This window comes from Gadus macrocephalus, chromosome 4, assembly GCF_031168955.1.
Source record: "Gadus macrocephalus chromosome 4, ASM3116895v1".
Classification (NCBI taxonomy): Eukaryota; Metazoa; Chordata; class Actinopteri; order Gadiformes; family Gadidae; genus Gadus; species Gadus macrocephalus.
The window spans coordinates 17,771,831-17,794,606 of NC_082385.1; the positions used below are offsets into that span (position 1 = coordinate 17,771,831).

The 22,776-nt window shown below is 44.0% G+C and overlaps 1 protein-coding gene and 1 long non-coding RNA gene across 2 annotated transcripts; both read right to left on the minus strand.

Annotated features, from left to right (window-relative positions):
• Positions 1-998: 998 nt before the first annotated feature.
• Positions 999-10,323, minus strand: mtfp1 (mitochondrial fission process 1). The gene is made up of 4 exons (XM_060048861.1): positions 10,170-10,323; positions 3,697-3,824; positions 2,893-3,125; positions 999-2,436 (listed from the first exon to the last, which is right to left on the minus strand). The coding sequence occupies exons 1-4, from the start codon at positions 10,255-10,257 to the stop codon at positions 2,370-2,372; spliced, it is 516 nt and encodes a 171-aa protein (XP_059904844.1). The 5' UTR covers positions 10,258-10,323; the 3' UTR covers positions 999-2,369.
• An 11,868-nt stretch (positions 10,324-22,191) lies between these two features.
• Positions 22,192-22,401, minus strand: LOC132455522 (uncharacterized). The gene is made up of 2 exons (XR_009525261.1): positions 22,329-22,401; positions 22,192-22,273 (listed from the first exon to the last, which is right to left on the minus strand). It is a non-coding gene; the product is annotated as an uncharacterized LOC132455522 (long non-coding RNA).
• Positions 22,402-22,776: the final 375 nt, after the last annotated feature.

A 22,776-nucleotide genomic window follows, 5' to 3' on the forward strand; every position in this document is an offset into this window, starting at 1 on the left:
AAAATAGATAGTAGGCCTAATAATTTTTAAAAATATTCATAAAATGAAATATCCATCAATAGTATGCTCCCAACAATGATTGAGAACTGCAGTAGGCCTACAGGCCTTCTGCTCACCCTGCTCCTCCAGGTCGTGCGGCTCCTGCTTGGTCTCCAGCTGTGGAGCCTCCTGCTCGGTGACCACCAGAGCAGCGGTCTGCATCACAGCGGGCCAGGTGGTCCGTGCCTCAAGCGAGTCTTCTTCTGATTGTTCCCCGAATGGATGACCGTCGTTGGGGAGAATCCATTGTCCACGGTAGTGGTAGGGCAACCCGTCTGTGCGAGAAGTACTCTTTAAATCTAGTTGTGAAAACGAGGGTAATATATTTCACATATTTTCAAATTATTCAACGACCGAATGATTTATTCTTACAATGCAAAAAGTAGTGAAACATAGGATATTTTTGATCTTACCTGATTGGACTACAGCTAGGCCTACATATGCCACCAAAACGTTGAAAAACCGAGCCATTGCTAAAAGCTCTGGTGAAGCTCGACACGTACAAAACAAAAGTGCTTGATTAGAATAATTGGTGACAGCAACCACGTGCATACTCAATCAGGGTAATTTATTGGCATTAGTCACTTTGGATTCCCCACTCTACTCCGCAGGTATGCCATTGCCCGCTACGCAGCCCCTCAAAATTAGTCAAGATGGAATTTGCTTTTATTAACTTGCAGACATTTTAATGTCATCGTAAAATTGTGTGAGAGCGCGGGAATGGTCTTTCTGTTGAGTGGTTAAACGATGCTCTGGTTGATCGTTTGCATCAGATGTGGTGGCAATCGATGCAGCTTGGATTGAACCGACATTGTAAAAATGTAAGTGACACGTTTTTTCTTGCAGAGCAGGCTAGTATTACAAATGTAATCAAAAATGCGGTAGGGATCAAAAAAATAGATGTTATGTTATCATGCCATAATTTATGCCGCAAGAGTCAGATGTCAGCTGCCAAAGCATAACATTTAAAAACCAATTTTTAATCCTACTTATTTATTTTCTTTTTTTTTTTGTTGCAGTATTTAAACTTTATTGTGTTTACAATTATCTTGTCTAGAATAACAGAAACGACCCCTACAAAAAACATGCAATCATATCAAACTAAAATATGAAAATATATCAATAGGTTTTCATTCTGATTTATTGGCGTGTCACTTAAAAGTAAACCTAAAGCTTTGACAAAGTGCAACAGAACAAAACATTAAAAGAAAAGAGATGGTTAAAAAGTCTACTTGAAAAATTCCCTTATAGTTGAATGCCCAGTTTACAGGTCCCACCTATGTTTCCCTTGCATAGCTACAGTATACACTTGCCACCCAACAGTAATAAAATATATATTTGTTAGTATATTTGTCTTTACCATTCTTCTCATTTATACAGCAATAAGTATTTGGACAGAAGAGATTTTATGGACTTAATCTAGGACTCCTGACTGAGTGACACAATTTTTCTCCAAACCATTGACCGATTATGGAGGAATGATTTACCAAGTCCTAATAATCAATACAAAATACCTTGAACGATACATGTATTACGCCTGAGTAAACCATATCATTGAAAGCCCAGTGTAGATCTGTGAGCTCATCGTACATATGTGAGGTCACTAACAATAGCTAGGTCATCATCCACATATTTCCTACATTTAAAGTAATTAACATCTATCGTGACAAGATGCCACAAACATTCAAATAAAGTACACCTTAATGTCAAGGCATACGATAAATCAATCGACTATACACTTTGCTATGGGTAAAAAAAACGATCTCTTGTGCTTAATGAAATGGCTTCACAAGTGAACACATTGTGTGAAACAGTAGTGAAAGAAGTAGAAATATTACAGTAAGAGCGTAACATGGTGGACACCATGCTGTCACAATAGCAGCAGAGAGTATGGCTCATAAACCACCAGTGTGTGTAACATGAGTTTGACCTTTGTGAACATGGCTCGTATCCACTACATCCCTTCTTTCAGCAGAGTAATCCTTACAATCAAATTTTCAGATTTAATTTTAAACAAATGACTGATAGTCCCAGATTAGATGTACTGGTGAAAGTTTATGGAAAAAATATAGTCTGCTTTGTTTTTATCATTTCTTATATACTTTGGAAAGTCTCTTACTAAGCATCTAAAAATCTTTATTTATGATCAATAGAGCATTGTCAACAAGAATAATGTATTAATCTGTATATTGTGTGGATGCATTAATAAAGATAAAACCATTGTACTCCTGGAAGAACCAGCACTGTATTGCACAGTTCACAAAGGACCATGAGCCGGATGAGGTGTCAGGCCTCCACAGCATCTGTTCTCCTCCTCTTGGGTCTCCCCCTCAGTCCTGCTTCTCTCCTCCCCCGTAGATCTTCCGAAGGCTGGCGTCCAGCAGCAAGTCTACAGATCTGCAGGACATGAGGAGACATGTATTCACCGTGTTCAGCGGTCTGGTCAGAGACACATGATACAGCCTACTGCTAACGCTACGCATACATGCATGAACGTGTCAAAGCATTTCCAACCACATTGTCCAACCACATTGTCCAACCACACCCCTCCTCCTGCTGAAAACAATGGGTCTGTTATTTCTAGAACCTTGCAGACTGTTCAGATGCATTTCTTGTAACTGGTAGGCGGAACTTCCCCTGCCAAAAAGGGGGTTTACTTAACATGTCGGTACCAGCGAGTCTTAACCCCCTAACCGTCCTACTGGTCCTCCTTGACTGGTCCTCACCTGTCAAGGGGTGATGATGAGTAGGATGGTGGACGGGTCTAACCCCCTCCCCTGTCTATGGGTGTGATGATGAAGGGGATGGTGGACAGGGTTTACTGTAGGTACCAGCGAGTCTTTACCCCCTCACCTGTCTATGGGAGTGATGATGAAGGGGATGGTGGACAGGCCGATGGCCGTGGTGGTCCACTTGCGGACGGGCAGGGGCCACTTGGTGGTGCGGCCCAGCAGGTAGAGCGAGCCGGCACACACACGGTTTATGGTGAAACCGGGGATGGCCACAGACGCAAGGGCTTGCCACACAAAGGTGTCGACCACAGCAGCAGCCACCTTGGCTGTCCTCCCAGGGCCGTCTCCATGGGCCTATAGGGAAGAACAACCACACCAACACATTCAGTACTAAAACGTTTGGATTCAATATAAACCCATTACAAATAATGATGCAGAAAGGCACAGGCTGCAACTACTGCTCATATTGTGTTCATAGATCGATTTCAACTTTTGTTATTACACAACAAAAGTTGAATTTCACCAGTTCTGCCTGTGCCAAATAACCAACACAGGAGGATTGAGATTCCAAAATGGTTTAGCACTGGCCGGATCAGAACAGTAAATTAAACATTTTACTGTCCAAAGATTGATCCCCAGATACTGTTCACCAGTTCCTGGCCATCGGACCCTTACTGTTGATCCCTTAACCCGGTTTGTCTTGGACTCCATTCACTGTTTATTACTGTTATTTGGCCAATGCTTCAAAGCGGCTTACAGTGAATTCAGATACAAGTGGGTCAAGCACCTGGTTCAAGACGCAACAGGTAGGCTGCATACCGGGGAGTCAGAAAGTCCCACAAACCTTCACTGTCCTGCCCTCTGCTGCAGGAGAGGAGTACAAGTGAATCGTCCTCTATTCAAGTACTCATGTGTGAACACTCACCGCCGCCGCCTTCTTCCCTTTGTCCACAGCGTCAGCGGTGACATAGACGGTGGCCACACCATAGGTGGCCCTTACCATGCTGACCGGCACCAGGGCCCGGAAAGCCTCGCCCACCTCGTTGGCATAGCCTGCAGACGGACAAATATGGAGGTCAGAGGTCAGTCTGAAAAACAATGATATACCTTTATCTTGGCCAGTGTTGCCACAGATACCTTCAAAAAGTAATTTGATTACTTGTTACTCCTTAAAATAGTAACTTAGTTACTTTACCGATTACTTGATTTTAAAAGTAATTAAATTAGATTACAAGTTACTTTATTAGTTACATTTAGCTGTGACAACACCCCCTGCCGCCTCAAAATAAAAAATTACAACCGGTTTCGCCAATACCAACTTTTTAGTTACTGTATCTAAAAAATTATGGTGACATCGAACTTCTTCGGCAGCAACAATTAAGCATTTAGCAATGGGTATCCAAAAAGGGCTCAAAAAGAACACCGCAGAAGAATCAACTACATCAGACATCAACCAGAACAGGGAGGAGGATGGATCCTGTTCCCCCTGGTGGATCAAGTGTGCCACTGTCTTGGGACCTCCTACAGTCTCCCACTCTCCAGCTTGTTGTTCATGAATACTGGACAACATGGGACAGTGTGAGAAAATGGCTGCTGACAGCTTGTTGTCTACATGCTGGTAGGCTGCAAAAGTTACAATTTGAATGACAATGTAAAATAATTTGTTCTCACAAAGCTATGTCAATAACAGCTTATTTAATTAATGTATTAAATGTGTTATGTTCATAAGAACCCATATTTGCCAGTTGTGTTTTGATTGTATTTATTTACAATCTTGTGAACTTTAAGAAAGGCACTATGTATTACTGATTACTTTGTGAAAATAACATTACTAATTGGGCAGCAGAATAAGCACTTATTGACATTAAGTGGTTCAAATACAGGTGCATCTCATAATATAAGAATATCAGGGGAAAGCTCTTTTTTTGTAATTTAATTCAAAAGGTGAAATTTACATAGAAACTAGATGTATTAGACATAAAGTGATATATTTCAAGCATTATCTTGTGAATGATAATGTAAAATTATTTTGTGACATTTAGTGGTTTGCTTGTATAAATACAGAGCATGTTTTATTTTTAAGCTTAAATGTGGATGACAATGTTAAATTATTTGGTCGCACAAGGCTACAGTGCTGCTTTAAAGCATGTTAACCTCTTGAGCCTTTTCGAATTTGATTTATTTTAACCATTATTAATTCATTTGTCATTACCAGTATTTTTTATATGAAATAACAGATGTGTGTTTATAAATTCCACATTTTTATTTTCCGGACAAATGTAGTGATGAAATGGACCAATGTAATGGCAGATCTTTAGGGAAGAAATTGGGCGGCAATAAAACAGATCAAACCAGGGAGGTTTAGGCTCACCAAAGTGAACCCATTCAGGTTAATCACTAAATGTGCCCCACCTGATTGTATTTACCTGCTCGATTTAAGCAATGCAGTTCAGGGTTCACTGACTTTTGCACACAAGTAAGCAAATAGTTAGTTTTATTTGAATCTTTAACGACACAATTGATTTCTGGAGATTTTTTTTTTGGAATTGATAAACACACACCTGTTATTTAATGTAAAACAAACTGGTATTTGGTTATTTTTGCATTGCAGTCACATGTTTTCTTTTCAGTGTAGAATTCTGTTCTTCTTTACACCTCACACATCAGAAACCCATCTCATATCCAAAGCTTGGATATCAATAAACTAATATAATAAACCAGCTGAAATGTTCTCCACATCACAAGACGTGATGTGATACCATCTTTTAAGCACAGTAAATGTTTTTTGTCCCAACATGTCAGTAGAACTACCCAGAAGTGCTTGTCTATCTACTGGTAGAAAGGCCTGTGTAAAAAGCGAAGTCTGAACTGAAGCTGGGTAGCTGGTTTTAGGATAGTACTGGTGCACCCCCTGTAATCTCAGATGCACCCATAGGCATTATGTTCTGGAACTGGGCCTGGATGTATGAAGTATTGGCTCAATCTCTGACCAAAGCAGCGGAATGGTAGCCTGGCTCCGCCCGCCTAAGTACTTCCGCTCAATTTGAATTTCCCTTCATAATAGGTCTGGACCTGCTGTATGTAATTTGGTTTTCTGGGGCCGCCACAGCGGCGCCCAATCAGCGAACAGAGGGCGTGTCTGAGAACAATGACGATAAAGTCGTGCGCCAGTTTGAGTTGTTGTTGTAGGTCGGTAGTTGATTTACAATGTGCAATTTTTCCCTGATAAATTAAATTCGACGAACAAAACCTGCAGCTGTCGTTGACGGACATTTTCGTGCAGACGCGCAAGGTGTTTGGTTTGTGTACAACCTGCGCGTGATTCCCGGCGCATGACATACGTCACAACCAAACGTTAGCGATTGGTTATGGCAGGTCCAGAGTGGCACTGGGCAGATCCAATCATTTTAAACTTCAACAGACACCCGCCTTCAAGTGAGTTAACGTTTGTCAATTGATTAGGTCCAGACTCTCGGTACAAATGAAATGAAATGAAGTGAAGTACGAGAGTCTGGTAGAACCAGGCTAGCGGACTGGTTTGTTTGGGGTCAAAGCTCTGGCAAGCCTTTAATTTGAATTGTACATCATATAGACTTTGTATACATCAATTAGTAATCCAACGAAATAGCCCAATGTTTCAACTATCATTATCATGAATCAATGTTTATCCCTTCAGAGGTCATCGTTGAGTGATAATAGTTTTTTTATCAGTTCCAAATAATACAGACTGTATCAAGCAGCAGACCAATGATATGCTGGTCCCTGCTGTACTGTCTGGTCGTTAAATGAACTAAAGATAAGTTAAATGACGTCCAATTGGTGAAACAAACTAAAAACTATATATCCATTACTTCATGTGTAGAATACGTCCTGCGACCACAAAGGTACAAAGAAAGGTCCTACAAAGTCATAGCAAGTATTTATAACGACGCTGAAGTTGGCATCCGATTCGCAGCATCCGATTCGGCAGTTGCTGGTCCTTAAATCGGTCCTGATTGAAAACCACTAACAGGGCTCCAGACCAACTTTTTCCTTGGGTGCACTGGTGCGCCAACATTTTTAATTTGGGTGCACCAGCACGTATTTATGGTGCACCCAAGTTTTGAGTTGTTGAGGGGGGGGGGCGTTGGACCGTGCCTGCCTTGCGCTAAGTTGTTGACGGGGGGGGGGCAACCGGGCAGCTGCACCGGTTGCACCGTCGATATTTACGCCATTGATTAATAATATTTTGACCATTAAATAAATGCCGAATCTGTATCTCTCATAAAGAATATCGTCAGACAATGCCAAGGGATCGGTTCTGTCCCGAAAAACCCTCTGTCTCCGGAGAGACGCCTGTACGATAAGTGCGCCGAGGTCCATGGGAACACCCACAAATGGTGACGCCATTATCGGAGGAGGGGCTAGGAAGCTGCGCACGCCGATATATGTAGCCGATCTCCGGGTAGACTCGCTGAAAAGCTGCTCCCGACCAGGTTTGGTTGCGAGCGTAATGCCGCTTTTCCACCGCACATGTAGCTCGACTCGACTCGACACGGTAGCAGCACGGGTCGTTTTCCACCGCAAATAGTACCTCCTGGACGTGGGCGGGGTCGGCTGCGCGAAAGGGCCGTGACGTATTTATGTACGCGACGCAAACAACACCTACGCAACCCACACGTGGGGACAGAACCCACATAACAACAATGGAGGACATCGATGCGATGGTATTCGTGTTCGTATTATTAGCTGGCATGTTGAAGAAGTTGAAGAAGTGGAATATGTTGGCTGCGGAGCTGCTATGGCTGTTACCAGCATGGTTGCCATGTCGCTCTCGTGACTTCGTCACACTCTCTGGCCGATCAGTGGCCGGCCGTCTGCCGACGTCACCTTTTAGCATCGGCTCAGCTCGCTTGGAACCTAGAGCGAGGCGGTACTAAAAAAAGCAGCCACTTCAGGTACCAGATACCATGTTTTTGCGGTGGAAACGCCAAAAATGCGAGCTGAGTCGAGCTGGTACCATGCAGTGGAAAAGCGGCATAAGTCACCATGGCGATACAGCGACGCTTAAAGAGATCGACTTTCATGGTACAGCTAACCCAGGCTTTCAGCTCAACATACCTCGCTAACCCTCTAATCGAGCTTCGTAGTACAGGCCCCTGGATTGGGCTTCGCGGGTTTGTTCACCGGCGTTGCTATTGTTACCGGTCTTGCGTGTTCCAACGGTTTATTAGGTATCTAATAAATCGCTGTCTAATCAATACTTCATTCACTGCCTCTTCCGTGGTCATTACAATATTATGAATAGACTGCTCTGTAAAAAAATAAATAATTATAATTATACCAGATACATTTTCAGTCGCACCGGTGCGCCCAAATAAAATATTTGGTCGCACTACCCCGAATTCTAGGCGCATGTGCGCCCAAATTAGGCGCACTCTGGAGCCCTCCTAGATTCTTCAAATCTGGACTAAATTATCACAGTGAGGCTATACATTATATAAAACATAGTTACAGATTTGTGAAACCTTTTTTCTATTTGTGAAAATGCAATACAGGCTCATTTGAATGCTTTTTAGGGGTCCAGACTGCATTAGAACGGGTCCTGATTGAAAACCACTACACCTAGACTCTTCAAATCTGGACTGAATTATCACAGTGAGGCTATACATTATGTAAAACATAGTTTCAGATTTGTGAAACCTTTACCCTATTTGTGAAAATGCAATAAAGGCACATTTTAATGCTTTTTAGGGGTCCAGACCGCATTAGAACTGATCCTGATTGAAAACCACTACACCTAGACTCTTCAAATCTGGACTAAATTATCACAGTGAGGCTATACATTATGTAAAACATAGTTTCAGATTTGTGAAACCTTTACCCTATTTGTGAAAATGCAATACAGGCTCATTTGAATGCTTTTTAGGGGTCCAGACAGCATTGCATTTTCACAAATAGGGTAAAGGTTTCAAAAATCTGAAACTATGTTTTACATAATGTATAGCCTCACTGCAGTGGTGTAGTCTACGTGATACGCAGGTATACGCCGTATGCCCACTAGGAACGCACCAGGATTTGCGTATGCCGTATACCCACTTAAAAATGTGCACGGATACGTATCAATCGTCTTGTGACAGATCTTTCACTTCTGTGTTTATTTTTCGCAAATACCGGTTGGGTATAACTGCAATAAAATACTTTAAGCAGGGGAAGTTATCTCCTACATTCACCATTCATAAAATCCCCCCTTCGCGCTCTGCCCTGTCTCTGTTACGAAGCGCGAAGCTGCCCCTGCATCTCTGCACGTTAGTTGGCGGGCCGAGCCCCTCCTTCTCGCGTGTGCGTGCGTGCGTGCGCGTGCGCGTGTGTGTGTGTGTCCAGTCCTCCCATATTAATGTGTAAACAACATAATAAGTAGTCAACAGAAGACAATGTTTTAATCCCACTTTATATCTCCTTGTTACTTTTAGATGAGAACTCCTGGCCAGCCTTTCAGACTGGGTGTCAGGCTAGGGAATTTAAAAACAGGCACCCTTGGTTAGAGTGGAGGGGAAAAGAGTTAGGTAAATGTCAGCCAACATACAGTTGGTATACACAATTGAAATTCATAATGTTAATCACTATGCAAATGAGTATAGCTAATTCATGGTCATTTTTAAGGTGCAGTAATTTCACACTTTTACACTATTCAATTACTGTATGGTATGTTAGATAACAAAAGTAAGAGCTCAAATTAGAGCAATTGAAAAAGTGAAACATTAGTCTCCTGTCATCTCCTTCTCATGCACTGGTTAGCCATGGTTGTAAAGAGTTCATTAAATTATTTTGAGTAGATTTTGTCCTTGTTTAGCATGTGCTATTGCTACTAATATACAAAGGACAACTCGTCATTTTTGTGTTCTATTTGTTCATACTGTTATTAAAACTGATAAACATAGTCAGCTTTCCATGATTGTTGATAATCGTTATACTCTTAAATCAGTGGGTTGTAGACCCCTGCGTTGGAGAGTGTGGTGCGACACCCCATAAGCGCCACACACGTACACGTACCGGTGGGACGGGATTGTACGAGGCTGGGAGGGAATCATCACAGTATACCCACTACAATAAAATAGACTACACCACTGCCTCACTGTGATAATGTAGTCCAGATTTGAAGAGTCTAGTAGGTGTAGTGGTTTTCAATCAGGACCGATTTGAAGATTCTAGGTGGTTTTCAATCACGACCGTTTTAAGGTGGACCAGCAATTGCCGAATCGGATGCCAACTTCAGCGTCGTGTATTTATAGATCTTTAATGGTTGAACTGGTTAGCCTGGTATGCTAATAGGTAAGCTATATTCAGGGTCGATGGAATGGAGAATCGGGAGGCAAAGCTTTAAGGTCAGCAAGAAATATCGGACGATGAAGTACTTACCTAAAAAGCGAACCCATGTGTCACGATAGATGTCGACCGCTTTAGAGGGGGGGTCTTCACTTGGAGTCATGCCCTTCACTTCTATCATTTCCTATAGTAGCAGTAATGGTGTGTTCAAGATGCCTCGGACACCAGCCTTCTGAGCTGCACTTGTGACGTAATTTCCTGTCTCGCAGCACTTATGCCGCCTTCAAAACGCTCGGAGTTTCCAGTAATTTCGGAGGTTTGGACCTTAAAGGGGACCTATTATGCTTTTCGACTTTTATGACCTATAAACGTTGTTATAATGATAGATTGTCATGTTTAACCATACTAAAGTGTCAAATAATGACGTAAATGCATTTCGACGTAATCCCTGCTGACAGTCTGGGGTGGCTGTGCAGAGCGCTAAACACTCGGGACAACGATTGCGATTCACTTGTTCACATTTCCGGGAAACATCTACGTAGACGTACTCTTGCCACGCCCCCATATGCCTGGTCAAATCTGCCCGCTCGCTCGCAAGGAAGGTAACCAATCACAACAGAGTTGGGTTGGCAGGAGGGGGGCGAGGGGGCGGAGAAGGACGAAACGGAGCGTTGACAGAGAAGGCTGAAAGCGCCCAGATGAGAGGAAGAGTTTCCCGAATATCTACATCGTTTTTTGTGTATGGTTAAACTAGAGTTGGGCAATCGTCTACAAGCTTCCATCGTCCGATAGCGCTCCCTAGCGATCGCCGATAGTCGATGCTATCGGGGGGGCAACTTTATAATAAATGTATAATATTAATTATTTATAATAATTTATCACTTTGAAAAAAATCGCGTATTTATTTTTCTATTTTTTTCTTAAAAACGATTACGATGGTCTTCCCCTTGGACCAGCGTGAGCCTCCGCTGATTTAAGTTTCGATGCGTCGGCGCTGGCGGCGCTGTCATGATGACACGCTGATGACACACAGGTCGTAGCTGTGTTCGAAATCGTTCCCTATCACGGATATACTAGTGCACTATATAGGGTGCTCGCCATTTTGTAGTGTTGTTCGAATTCTCACTGGTTAATTTCATGCCCTATATAGTGCACTTAAAATACCCAAAATTTGAGTGTACATATGTTCCCTACGTGTTACTCCCATATACCACAATGCAATGCGGTCGTGTTTTTCCGAGGAGAAGAAGAGGTCTCCGGCTTTCCTCGAGAGTGCCCGGTTTGTTTACATGATCTGGGCGCATCTGTCTGCGTCACACAAATACCCGGCGCATTTACTGACGCAAATGACGTTTAGAAATGTTCAGCATAGTGTCCGAATTCTCGTTTGTTCGTTCCCTATGTAGTGCACTATATCATGAACACTATAGGGAATAGTGAGTGAGTGAATAGGGAACGATTTCGAACACAGCTCATTTACCTCAGCTGTGACCCGGAAATGGTGCAGCGGGGTGTGATGTCATTTCGCCGTGCGAGCAGACCGGTAGGTTTCGAGCCCCTCTCCTCTCGCAGCAGTGAGTGAATACGGCAGGTCAGCGCTACATAGTATGTTTTCCACTGGTGCCAGTTATTTCAATTACAATTTGCGGGCCTTTTTAAGTTGTAAAAATAGCTACCACAGCGCTTTAAAAATAAATAAATAATAATAATTAAAAATTAATTATTAAAATATAATTATCGCCTTTTTATCTGCAACTTGAGACGATCGACGATGGAATCCATCTATCGTCGATAGTCGATAGAATTGACTATCGGCCCATCCCTAGGTTAAACATGACTATCAATCATTATAACAACGTTTATAGGTCATAAAAGTCGAAAAGCATAATAGGTCCCCTTTAAGCTCGGAGGAGAGTGCTTTGAACTCTCTGTTGGGTCGAAGTTTTGCTCAGAGTTTTGTGCAGAAATAATGGTGTGATTCAGAAGCCAGGGACACGAGGGGCCTCTACGAATTCTCTATTTTGCATAGGAAATTTCCTTTCCTTTCCTAACGAGATGACCCGGAAGTAATTTGAGGAAAGGTGGTTTGAATTCTAAAAATGCTTAGGAATGGAGCTTCGATGCATCCTTGAACCCTCCTTTAGCATAGGTTACTCCTGAGCAACCTTAACGAAAGGAAAGGAGATAGTGGTATCCCATAATCCTTTACGGCGACAATATTTAAAGCAAGATGCCACCGACAAAGTTCTATTTCATGTAGGCCGTCTGGGCTTCGCCTTATGGGCTTGTCCCGTGCGCGTGCTTGCATGCACTGCAATTTCAACTATGCACCAATCACCGTGGGCACCGCCCACATTTCCCATGGCACCGTGTATATAAGGCGGCTTAAACCGCCGCTCATCCTCCCTTTTCTTTCAGCTTTGTACTATCAACAGCTATGACTTCGAAACTTCTAGAACCTTGTGGCAGCGGCGTGGGCGAGGTGACAGACCAACAGCCCTTTTCAGGGCCATTAAAGAGCGATTCCTTGAGAGCTGGGGCCTTTTCAGGGCCTCATTGCTCTTCCTGTTCCGCCTCTCTGGCGCCGGGATGACAGGTGCCTTGACGTGGAAGACGCCGTGGCTGCCTTGTCTAATCTGTCTAATCTGCGGCGGCGGTCAACAACATCGCCCTGCTCTCCTCTGCCCTGGTCTCCTTGTCGGCTGGCAGGGAGGCTTACGCCCCGGAGGAAGCCACAAGATGGCTTAAGTTTCCCGGTTCTCCAGCACCATCCTCCAGCTATGCCAGCCTATAGCCGTTTTGGCCGGCCGGCATATGGCCTGGTCCACCATGGTTCAGCGGGCCATTTGGCACGAGCGCGGCATCTAGACAGCTCGCTGTTTGTACAGCGACTGACTCTGTAACGTCTACCAAGCATGCTGAGCCCCCTCCCTTTCATGGGATGCCCCCCTTGGTTCGAACACTGTGTGGAGGCGGTAGGGGCAGAGGAATACGGGTTATTCCTGGACAGCCTTCCTCAGCTGTCAGCTCGCCCTCTCTCCGACCGCTATGCATGTTGGCTAGAGCGGTGCGTTCTACCATCGTGGTTGGACAACACGTTGAGATGGGGCCATCCCACACAGTTCAAGCGCCGTCCCCCACCCTTTATGGCCGGCCTATTCAACTAGCGGCCCGTGGGCCAAATGCGGCCCCTCTTAATTTTTTTCTGGCCCGCAAGAGGTTGCATGCAAGAAATAAATTAAATAAAGGAGAAACATAGTTGCATGCAAATCAGGTTTCTATGCGTAGCCGGTGATACTAGCCAGTATCTGTACCCCACTATCAGGAACTGGCATCACTTATTCTGACAATGTTTGGCTCAACCGATACGTTACAACACAAGCCAACCTGTCGTTTAGGGTTGCAACATACTTCTAGCCCTCGGGATTACGTCAAGAAGTTCAGATCAAATACCCCCCGCGTTGCTGGATAATGTACCAAAAGAACTGGGAAGAAAGATACACCGTCCGTGGAGAAAACAGCCCGGACTGCTCCCTTCGATCCCCGGCTGAGGTCAGCCAACCCAGAGGAGGAAGCGAGGGAGACGAGGCGGCATCAGGAGGAGACTACGGCAGAGGAAATTCAGACCAGCCCTACCTTCCATGATCTTGGCAAACCTACGCTCCATCCAAAATAAAATCGAGGAAATAAGAAGATATGCCAGGTACTCTTTTGAATTCCGTGAAGCGGCCCTGCTATGTTTCACCGAAACCTGGTTGCACGCTGCTGTATCGGATTCCCTCTATAATATTGAAGGTTTCTCACTTATTCGCACAGACAGAAATGAAAACTCAGGGAAAAACCGAGGGGGCGGAGTCTGCACATACATTAATGAGAACTTTCAGCCATTGGCTTGAGCCAATTTTATCTCCCACGGGAATTTGGCTGCATCCTGCTATTTGTTGTTTAGGTCCCACCAAGCAGCAAAATACATCGCGCCGCAATTGCAATAGCAGATTATTTGTGCAATCTACAGCAACAATTCCCCGAAGCCCCTGCCATAATTTTAGGTGATTTGAACATCTGTAACCTGGAGAAAGCTTTGTCAGGGTTTCATCTGGTTATTAAGTGCAAAACAAGGAAGGAGAATATACTGTATGAATGTTACACGAACAAAAGTGATGCATACACATCCAGAAGCAAACCGCCAGTATGAAATTCTGATCACAATGTGATCCATCTCATTCCAACCTATCGGACTAAATTAAAAAGCAGTATGCCTCAGAATAAATCCATACGAGTATGGTCTCAAGATAGTCAAGATGCGCTGGGTGCCTGTTTTGACTGTACTAATTGGGAGGTGCTAAGGGAAAGCACTCTGGATTCAGCATGCACTGTTACAACAGACTATATAAACGTCTGCGTGGAATCCATAATCCCGACGAAAACTGTCAGAGTGTACCTTAACAATAAAACATATGTAACTAAGGACATTAAACAAATAATGAATGAATTAAAATTGGCTTTCAAACAAAAGGATACTCAGGAACTGAGGAGGAAAGATAAGGAACTCAGAGGGAAGATAAGGAAGGCAAAGGACACACATAAAAAACATCTGGAGGAACTATTCAAGGCTAATGACTCTAGGAAAACTTGTGTCGGCTTAGCTCAGGAGGTAGAGCAGTTGTCTTGTAACCGAAAGATTGCTAGTTCAATCCCCAGCACCTCCTAGCTGAGTGTTGATGTGTCCCTGAGCAAGACACTTGACGCTAACTGCTCCTGATGTCGCCTTGCCTGGTTGACTCTGCCGTCGGTGTGTCAATGTGTGTATTAACCGATGTAAGTCGCTTTGGATAAAAGCGTTCGCTAAATGCTGTAATTGTAAGTAAACAACACAAGCCCTTCATAACAACTGATGAGCTGGCATCTGCTGTGGAGTTGAACCCTTTATTCATCAGGTTCGTAGTCTCTGGGACAGAAGAAAGATATACAGACATCCTCAAGTCAGTCATTGTGCACCCTGATGACAGTGTACAGATATCAGGAGTGCAGGTTGCCCAGGCGTTTGGACACCTCAACGCACGGAAGTCTACGGGTCCTGATAACATCACAGCCTCTGTCCTGAAGACGTACAGTGAAGAGTTTGCCCATGTGTGCCAGTCAATATTCCAGTCATTGGACCCACACTGTCCCCACTGCCTGGAAAACCTCACATGTGATCCTGCTTCCAAAGAAAACATGCCCAAAGCAATGCAATGATTTCCGACGTGGCTCTATCCTCTATATTGATGAAGTCACTGAAAATAATCATCTTCCCCTTGCTCTCCAGGTCAGTGACGAGTAAACTGGACCAATATAAATTGGTGTGGCCGCAACACAGATGATTCCGTCGCTACCCTTACACACCTTGTCCTTAAACACCTGGACTTACCAAAACACAAACCATATGCTATGAGTATTGTTTATTGAGTACTCCTCTGCTTTCCATCCCATCAAACTGGATTTACTTCTCTCCAAAATGCAACAGTTGGACATTAATCCATACCTTATTCATTGGAACCACTCTTTCCTCATCCGTAGGCAACAGCTGGTCAGAGTTAACAAGACACACTCCCCCCCCCCTGGTCACAACGAGCAGTAGAGGATGTGTGAGCTCACCACAGCTTTTCACAATCTATACCAACGATTACCCCATCAGTACCCCTGACCAATACCTCATTACGTTTTCGGATGATACGGCACTGGTGGCCCTGAAGACAGAGGAGATGCAGCCTGACCTCTACTATGAGAGTGTGAAGAGATTGGTCCAATGGGGAGAGCAAAAAACCCTCACAATGAATCCCATCAAAACAGAGGAGGTCATTTTTGGCACAGTTCAACACACACCTGCTCCAGTCAAAATTCATGACATATCCATAAAACAGTCAGCATCCTTCAAATAGTTAGGGATATATGTGGATAGTGTCTTCTCCTGGTCACAGCATGTGGATTACATTTGCAACAAAGTCCAACAGAGAATTTATTTTTTGAGAAGACTTAGATCCTTTTGAGCCAGTAAGGACATCCTACATCAATTCTTTACATCCACAATACAAAGCATACTGCAGTATGGGGGGCAGTTTGGTTCTGTGGCCTCTCTGGCCAGTTAAAAAACAGGATACTAAGACTTCTGAGCATTTGCTCAAAGCTGGTGGGCCACACAATGGAGGTTCACTTCTTTGACAGTTGCGCTAAACACATCCTCAGGATGGCAAGATTGCTTTGGACCCCTCTCATGTCTTAAATAAGGAGTATCAGCCCCTGCCATTCGGAAGACGCTTTAGAATGCCTTGCTGCATTCAAATGCAAACACTATTTTCTCCCTCATTCCGTATTATTGCTCAACCAACAGAGAAGAGTACATCTCACCACATACATCTCACATGCATACACACTCCTAATATCACTTTACACACCCCAGAGACATCTATGGCCTTTCATTTATTGGACTGTGAGTACTGTTTAGATCGGATTTGCTTTCACAGGCCCACGGGACAGTGCACCACCCAGGGGTCCATTTTAGGCCCAGTCCTCTCCTGCCTATACATGCTCACTCTAGGTAATATAATCAGAAAGCATAACATCTCATTTCACTTTTATGCAGATGACTCGCAATTATACCCTCCTCTCAGATCTGCAGACTCGCTCCAGACCCTCCTTGACTGCCTTGAGGAGGTAAAAGTTTGGATGGGAAGTAACTTCCTCCAAATTAACAATGACAAAACGGAAGTCATTATATTTGGCCCTTCCAAATCTAAAGTCCCTCGCGCGGCCAACCAAGGTATTCTCTTTCCCCCCTACGTCAAACCCCACGTCAGAAACCTGGGTGTCATCTTGGCTCAAATTTTTGCTTTGACAAGCTAATTGCTGCTGTAGTCAAGAGCAGTTTTTACCAGCTCAGAGTCATTGCTAAGATGAAACCCAATTTATCATTTCACAATCTGGAAAAAGTAATAACACACTTTCATTACATCACGGCTTGATTACTGCAACTCCCTTTAACTAGGACTCCTTCACTCACTCCTCTCTCGCCTTCAGCTGGTCCAGAACTCCACAGCAAGGCTGCTGACTGGATCCAGAAAGCGGGATCATATAACCCCCATCCTAGCATTTCCCCGCTGGTTGCCCATCCAGCACAGAATTCATTTTAAAACCCTACTTATGGTTTTTAAAGCCCTTAACCCCGCCCTACATTACAGAGCTCATCCATCACCACTCAGCTCCCAGGTCCCTTAGATCACGTAGCATGGGTCTCCTGCACGTTTCACGCACTAGATTAAGGCCCCGTCCACACAAAGCCGAAACGGGCGAAACCGTTCCGGTTTCGATCTATCCGGTTTCGGAGTATCTCCATAAAGACGGAGTCAAGCGAAACCGGGTAGATCTGTAGAAACGCGGTAGTACACATGCCAGGCCCATAAGGGGCGCTGCTTCTGCTACAGAAATCCAGAAGAAAATGAAATAAGAAGAGGCGAGCATGCGCATAAAGGCTGCCCCCCGAACCACTAACAACACAAATAAACAGTCAGTCAACAGTCTCAATAAATAATGGCTTAGCAATCCAACAAGGGACATGATCTGCTGCAGAACGATTACAAGCCTGCAGTCCGCCATCATCTTATTTGTTGTGAGTTCTGTGACTCCGCGGGCTTAACAGTCATTGGCTAGAGGGTTGAGGGGTGGGGCGATGACGTCATGGTTTACGGTTTCAGTCGGTTTTGTGAAAACTGTTTTTAAATGTGCCTCATAAATAAATTGTACTTACTTACTATTCGATACATTATAGCTTACAATTATAAACATCACCTGATAAATTCTCTCTCATGTTCAACCATCGCAAGCAGTTCTAATAACTGATTCATCTGATTCAGCAAAGAAACGCAAAGAGGTCCATGCGGGCATCCATATTTGTTGTTGCTATGAAGTCCAGTGCCGTGTTCCAATAGAGTGGCGAAGTCACGCCCCTTCCGGTAGAGCTCATGGGACCTATGAGATCGATAAATATGAATGGGTGTCAATGGAGAGAAAATAATTATTTTCTGGTCCCAGTCTTTATATGCCCTGGATTACACATATGTTGTTTGTGGATTTAAAGGATAATTTTTCATGCAAAGAGTTCGACCGTTTATTGTGCAATTGTTCAGATAAAGGCAGAAAACACAACCAGAAAGACTACACGGCTCGTATGTGACGTCACTCTCCCTGCGACTGGCGTGGAGAAGACCGACAATCTTCCCAACTGAAACTCTGCACGTGCCCCGACTAATAATGGTTTTCACCTCTTTCGATGCTTTTATCCTCCCCTTGGAAAAAGCGGTGAAGTGGGGCAGAGAGATCGCCATCTCTGTGCCGAGTTCCAAGTGCGGGTGTGGTGACGTATATCATATGCGTCAAGAGCAGCGAAGAGCTGTCGTTCACAAAGCGGCCTCACATAAAACCTAAAATTATAAATTTTAGTTTTCTTTGCATGAAAAATTATCATTTAAATCCACAAATATGTGTAATCCAGGGCATATAAAGACTGGGACCAGAAAATAATTATTTTCTCTCCATTGACACCCATTCATATTTTTCGATCTCATAGGTCCCATGAGCTCTACCGGAAGGGGCGTGACTTCGCCACTCTATATCCATACTTCCATCAGTACACTTAAACGAAGTACACTATCCGCACTCACTAAGTGCGCTAATCTTCAAATGTCAGTGTTGTTCCAAATCGAATACTCTGTGGTGCACTAACCGGAAATTACGATCACGACTGCCGCCGCGGCTCCTCCCCCGCAATAAACATCCGGCTTTGAACGGTGAACTCTTTACGCCTAGCAGCTAAAAAAAGCTATAAAAAATACAAAATGACTCTATTAATGTGGAAAATGTGCCGACGTTGGCTCAGCCTGGGCCTGCCCGCTTCCGCTACGTAGCTAAGATGGCTGCCGTTGAGTACGAAAAGTGTACATCGCCACACACTTCGCGATTTGACCGTTTTGAGTACACCATCCGGGTCCTTTCAGTACTTATTTTCGCCCGATCTGAATCGGAACGCCCTACATACTGAAACTCAAGGCTTGATTCCCCCGGAGGCGTACGCGCCGCGGCACGGCTGCGCCGCGGTCACCGCTGCTGATCGCTTCCACTCTGAAGGCCTAAATACACCGGCGCCGCAGCACAGCGGCGGGCATTTTACGCGCGTCAAAAGCACGGCCCTAGCACCAACAGGAGGCGGCGCTACGGCCGCGCTGCAGTATAAAATCAGGAAGTCACCTGTCAATCAACCGCAGCAAAGAGACGGAACGCAATGGGTGAGTAGCCTATTGTAGCCTAGTTTATTTATTTTCCATCTTTTTGGCTGAATAATTGGAAAAATGTATAATCTGCGCAGTGAAAGTATGTTTTCAAGCAACAGATCAACTTAGTTTGTAGGGCACTTTATCGTTTTATTTACTGTCATTTCTTATTTATTTTATATTTTGCAATTATTCATCTACTGCATCAACAATCTCAATAACTGCAGGACCTTCTATTAAGCCTTTTTAGTATATAGTGCAGTCACCTTTTAAGGCCAATTGTTATTGTGTGTATTTATTGTATTGAGCTCCTGGATGGCTTTATTGATCCCCATTGGGACCAATACAGTATCTATCTATCTATCCATCTATATAACCTTAACATAGCCACACATTTGCATGTATGCAGCCAGTAGTTATCCATTTTAATTGAGCAAGCTCTTTTACATTTTATTGAGTTTTTTTTATTTCAACAGAACAAATAACTGTTGCCAGACAGAGGGGGGCTGCCCTTCTTCTCCTGCGCTGTAGGCGGGCAAGGAGAAGACGAAGGATTTGGGTGCACCCCATCAATGAACGGAGACAAGAACAGGGGGTATGCCACAATCTGGTCCAGGAGCTCCGTGCAGATCCTGAGAGGCACGCCAATATTTCAATTCGCCACTAAGTGTGCAATGGCAGAACCATATGGTGCAGCCTATATGATGACCTATAATCTAGTTATTATCCCGCTCTGGTATACTCTTTTGCATACATATATATATACTTTTTTTTTATCCCTCGGGATAAATACAGTGATGTGCTGTGCTGGATTCAGTAGCCAGTGTATTGTATTTGAGTGCTCGAGACACTTAATGTTATTTTTCCTTAAATCCAGAGAGACAACATGACAATGCATTTTTGAGCTTTGCCTGTGTTTTCTTTTACTTATCTATTTTATTGTATGAGAATGTTTCTATGTGAAGCACTTTGAGTCTGCTTCATGCATGAAAAGTGCGATATAAATGAAGTTGCCTTGCCTTAAATAAAAAATATATATATTACAAGTAATCTGGTTTCTACCTACATGGTGTGATTATATGTGACTTGATTTCGTCTATTTCCCATTATGGTTAATGGTTTGGGTACTTAGTCCACCATTGTTGATTTCTCACCTGAAGATCCAATCTCCAGAGCTATGGCTCGCCAGGCAATGACCTTTTTGGAGTTGTCTTTGTAATGACGGGAACTTTGGTCATACAATTCGACATATTTTTCCACCTCGACGACCATGTCTCTCATCGTCCATTCTCGTAATTGTTTATCACACACGAAAGTGGGCGACATCCAGTGGTGAGGGGTAGATATGGAGGTGCCTACGGGGCCCGGGATGTACAAACCAGCTTTTTAGAAAACGATTTTTCAGGGGCGGCGACGCTCGGGAATAGAACATTGGCTCGAAGAGTAGTTGGGCGGCGCGGCGCGGCGCGGAACGCTGCCGCGCAGCTAGTCGGCGCCGGTGTGGGCTAGTACCTACACCCGGAATAAAGGCCTCCACACACCGGCGCCGCAGCAGCGCGTAAAAAAGTCTGCCCCCATTATTCCGGGTGTACACACACAGCGGCGCCGGTGTGTGGAGGCCTTAACGGCAACGTTACGGCAGCGGCACGTCTTGGCCGCGGTCACCGCAGCAGATAGGTTCCACTCTAATCAATGAGACCATTTCCACCGGGCGCGGCTGCGGAATATGGCAAGCCGAGTGTGCCACAATTCGACTTCAATTAAACGCGTTCTGAAACGCCAGCACGCGTGCCCAGAACGCGTTTTGGTTTTCCAGAACGCGTTCCGGCGTTTCAGCGCGCGCGCCCAGAACGCGTTCTGGCATTTCAGCGCGCGCGCCAAGAACGCGTTCCGGTATGGCAAGCCATCCCCGCCAGAAAGCGGCATCATTTAGACGCGTATCACCTTCATTACGCCGTAAAATACGCCGTAAAATGCAGAAAAATGGCGTATTTTACGCCGTCATGCGCAAAAAAGCGCCGCTTTTTACGCCCGCAAATGAGCCTTTCAAGAGCGCGCGTAAAAAGCGCAGTTTTGAACATCAAAACGCGCGTAAAATACGGCGCTTTTGTGCACATCACAACGCCGTAAAATACGGCGTTTGTATGCTAATAACCTACGCCCTTCTTTTCTCTCAGCCAATGCATTTGAAGTGTTTGCGCCCAATCGCTGAACAAGACAAGCAGACCAAATCAGTTCAACACAGATCTCCTCTCATTTGGCGTTAGTTGTAGCGTCATATTCATATAGATAGGCTATATATATTAGTAAATCCAGTTCCTACAGTGTGGTCACCGTGGCCGTGGCCCAATCGATAGAGACGCTTGCTCTGTAGGCAAGAGGTTGTTAAAAAATAAATAATCATAATACATATAAAGACGTTTCAAACGTTCCATCGAGTCTCTCGCATTCTACAATGGGCAGCTTTATTGTTTCCCATGGGAGCCGGCGAAACTAGATTTCTTCTTCGAAGGTTGTGCTCCACACAGAACCTCCTCACCATCATAACGGAGTACTTCGGGGCACCAGAATGCTTTATAGCGGTACTGATCGCATCGTGTCTTTCCAGTGTCAAATAGTTCAGGAATAAAATCACCATAAGGTTCAAGTGCGGCCATAACTAAGGCTAAATATAATTAGACAGTCTATTGCTGGTTTAGGTGGTTGGCTCTTTTTTCTTCGCTGCGTTCTGCCTTCTGGTGTAGCCTATATAAATGTATCTATTTTTGTAGGCCCTATTTGTTTTTCTGTTTCGGGTTTTAAAAACCAACACACAAAATCAAATGCCGTTTATTTGTTTATTCCTTTTGCCCTTTTTCAGTTTCAAAACCAAATCTGAAAAACCAAAAAACAATCCTGTTATTAGTTTTTTTCTGATTTTGTTATAAATTGGAATATTCAAAGAACGAACCATACACGGATTCTCCTACCTCATCACTTTACTGACACACACAATGTGTGGCAGTAAAGTGACAGGATCATTCCATATAAAAATCTTTCCATCTAACTAATTTAATTTAGGAGGATAGTCATTGTAAGTTAGTCATTGTAAGTTAACCAAGTATTCTCATTATAGCCTAGTTATATCCTAGTTTTGCATATTTATACAGTGCATCCTATTTTCATATTTCATGTGGCATCTGTATTTTTATGTAGGCTACAGCATCTGTATTTTAAATGTAGCTTATATCTTCTTTTTACATTTTACCTTTTGCTGAGGTGGGCGCTGTATTAGCCTACTGTATAGGCTGTCTGTATTTGTGTAAGAGTTATTTGTATTGTGTAACCTGCTGGATTATGAAAGTTAGTTTGGGGTAAATAAAGTGTCTGTCTGTCTGTCTGTCTGTCTGTCTGTCTGT

Coding starts and splice junctions, on each gene's coding strand:
- mtfp1 (XM_060048861.1), bottom strand. CDS start 10,257: ATGATAGAAGTGAAGGGCATGACTCCAAGTGAAGACCCCCCCTCTAAA. Junction 3,825..10,169: donor CACATGGGTTCGCTTTTTAG/GTAAGTACTTCA, acceptor GTCCGTCTGCAG/GCTATGCCAACGAGGTGGGC. Junction 2,437..2,892: donor ATCATCACTCCCATAGACAG/GTGAGGGGGTAA, acceptor CATGTCCTGCAG/ATCTGTAGACTTGCTGCTGG.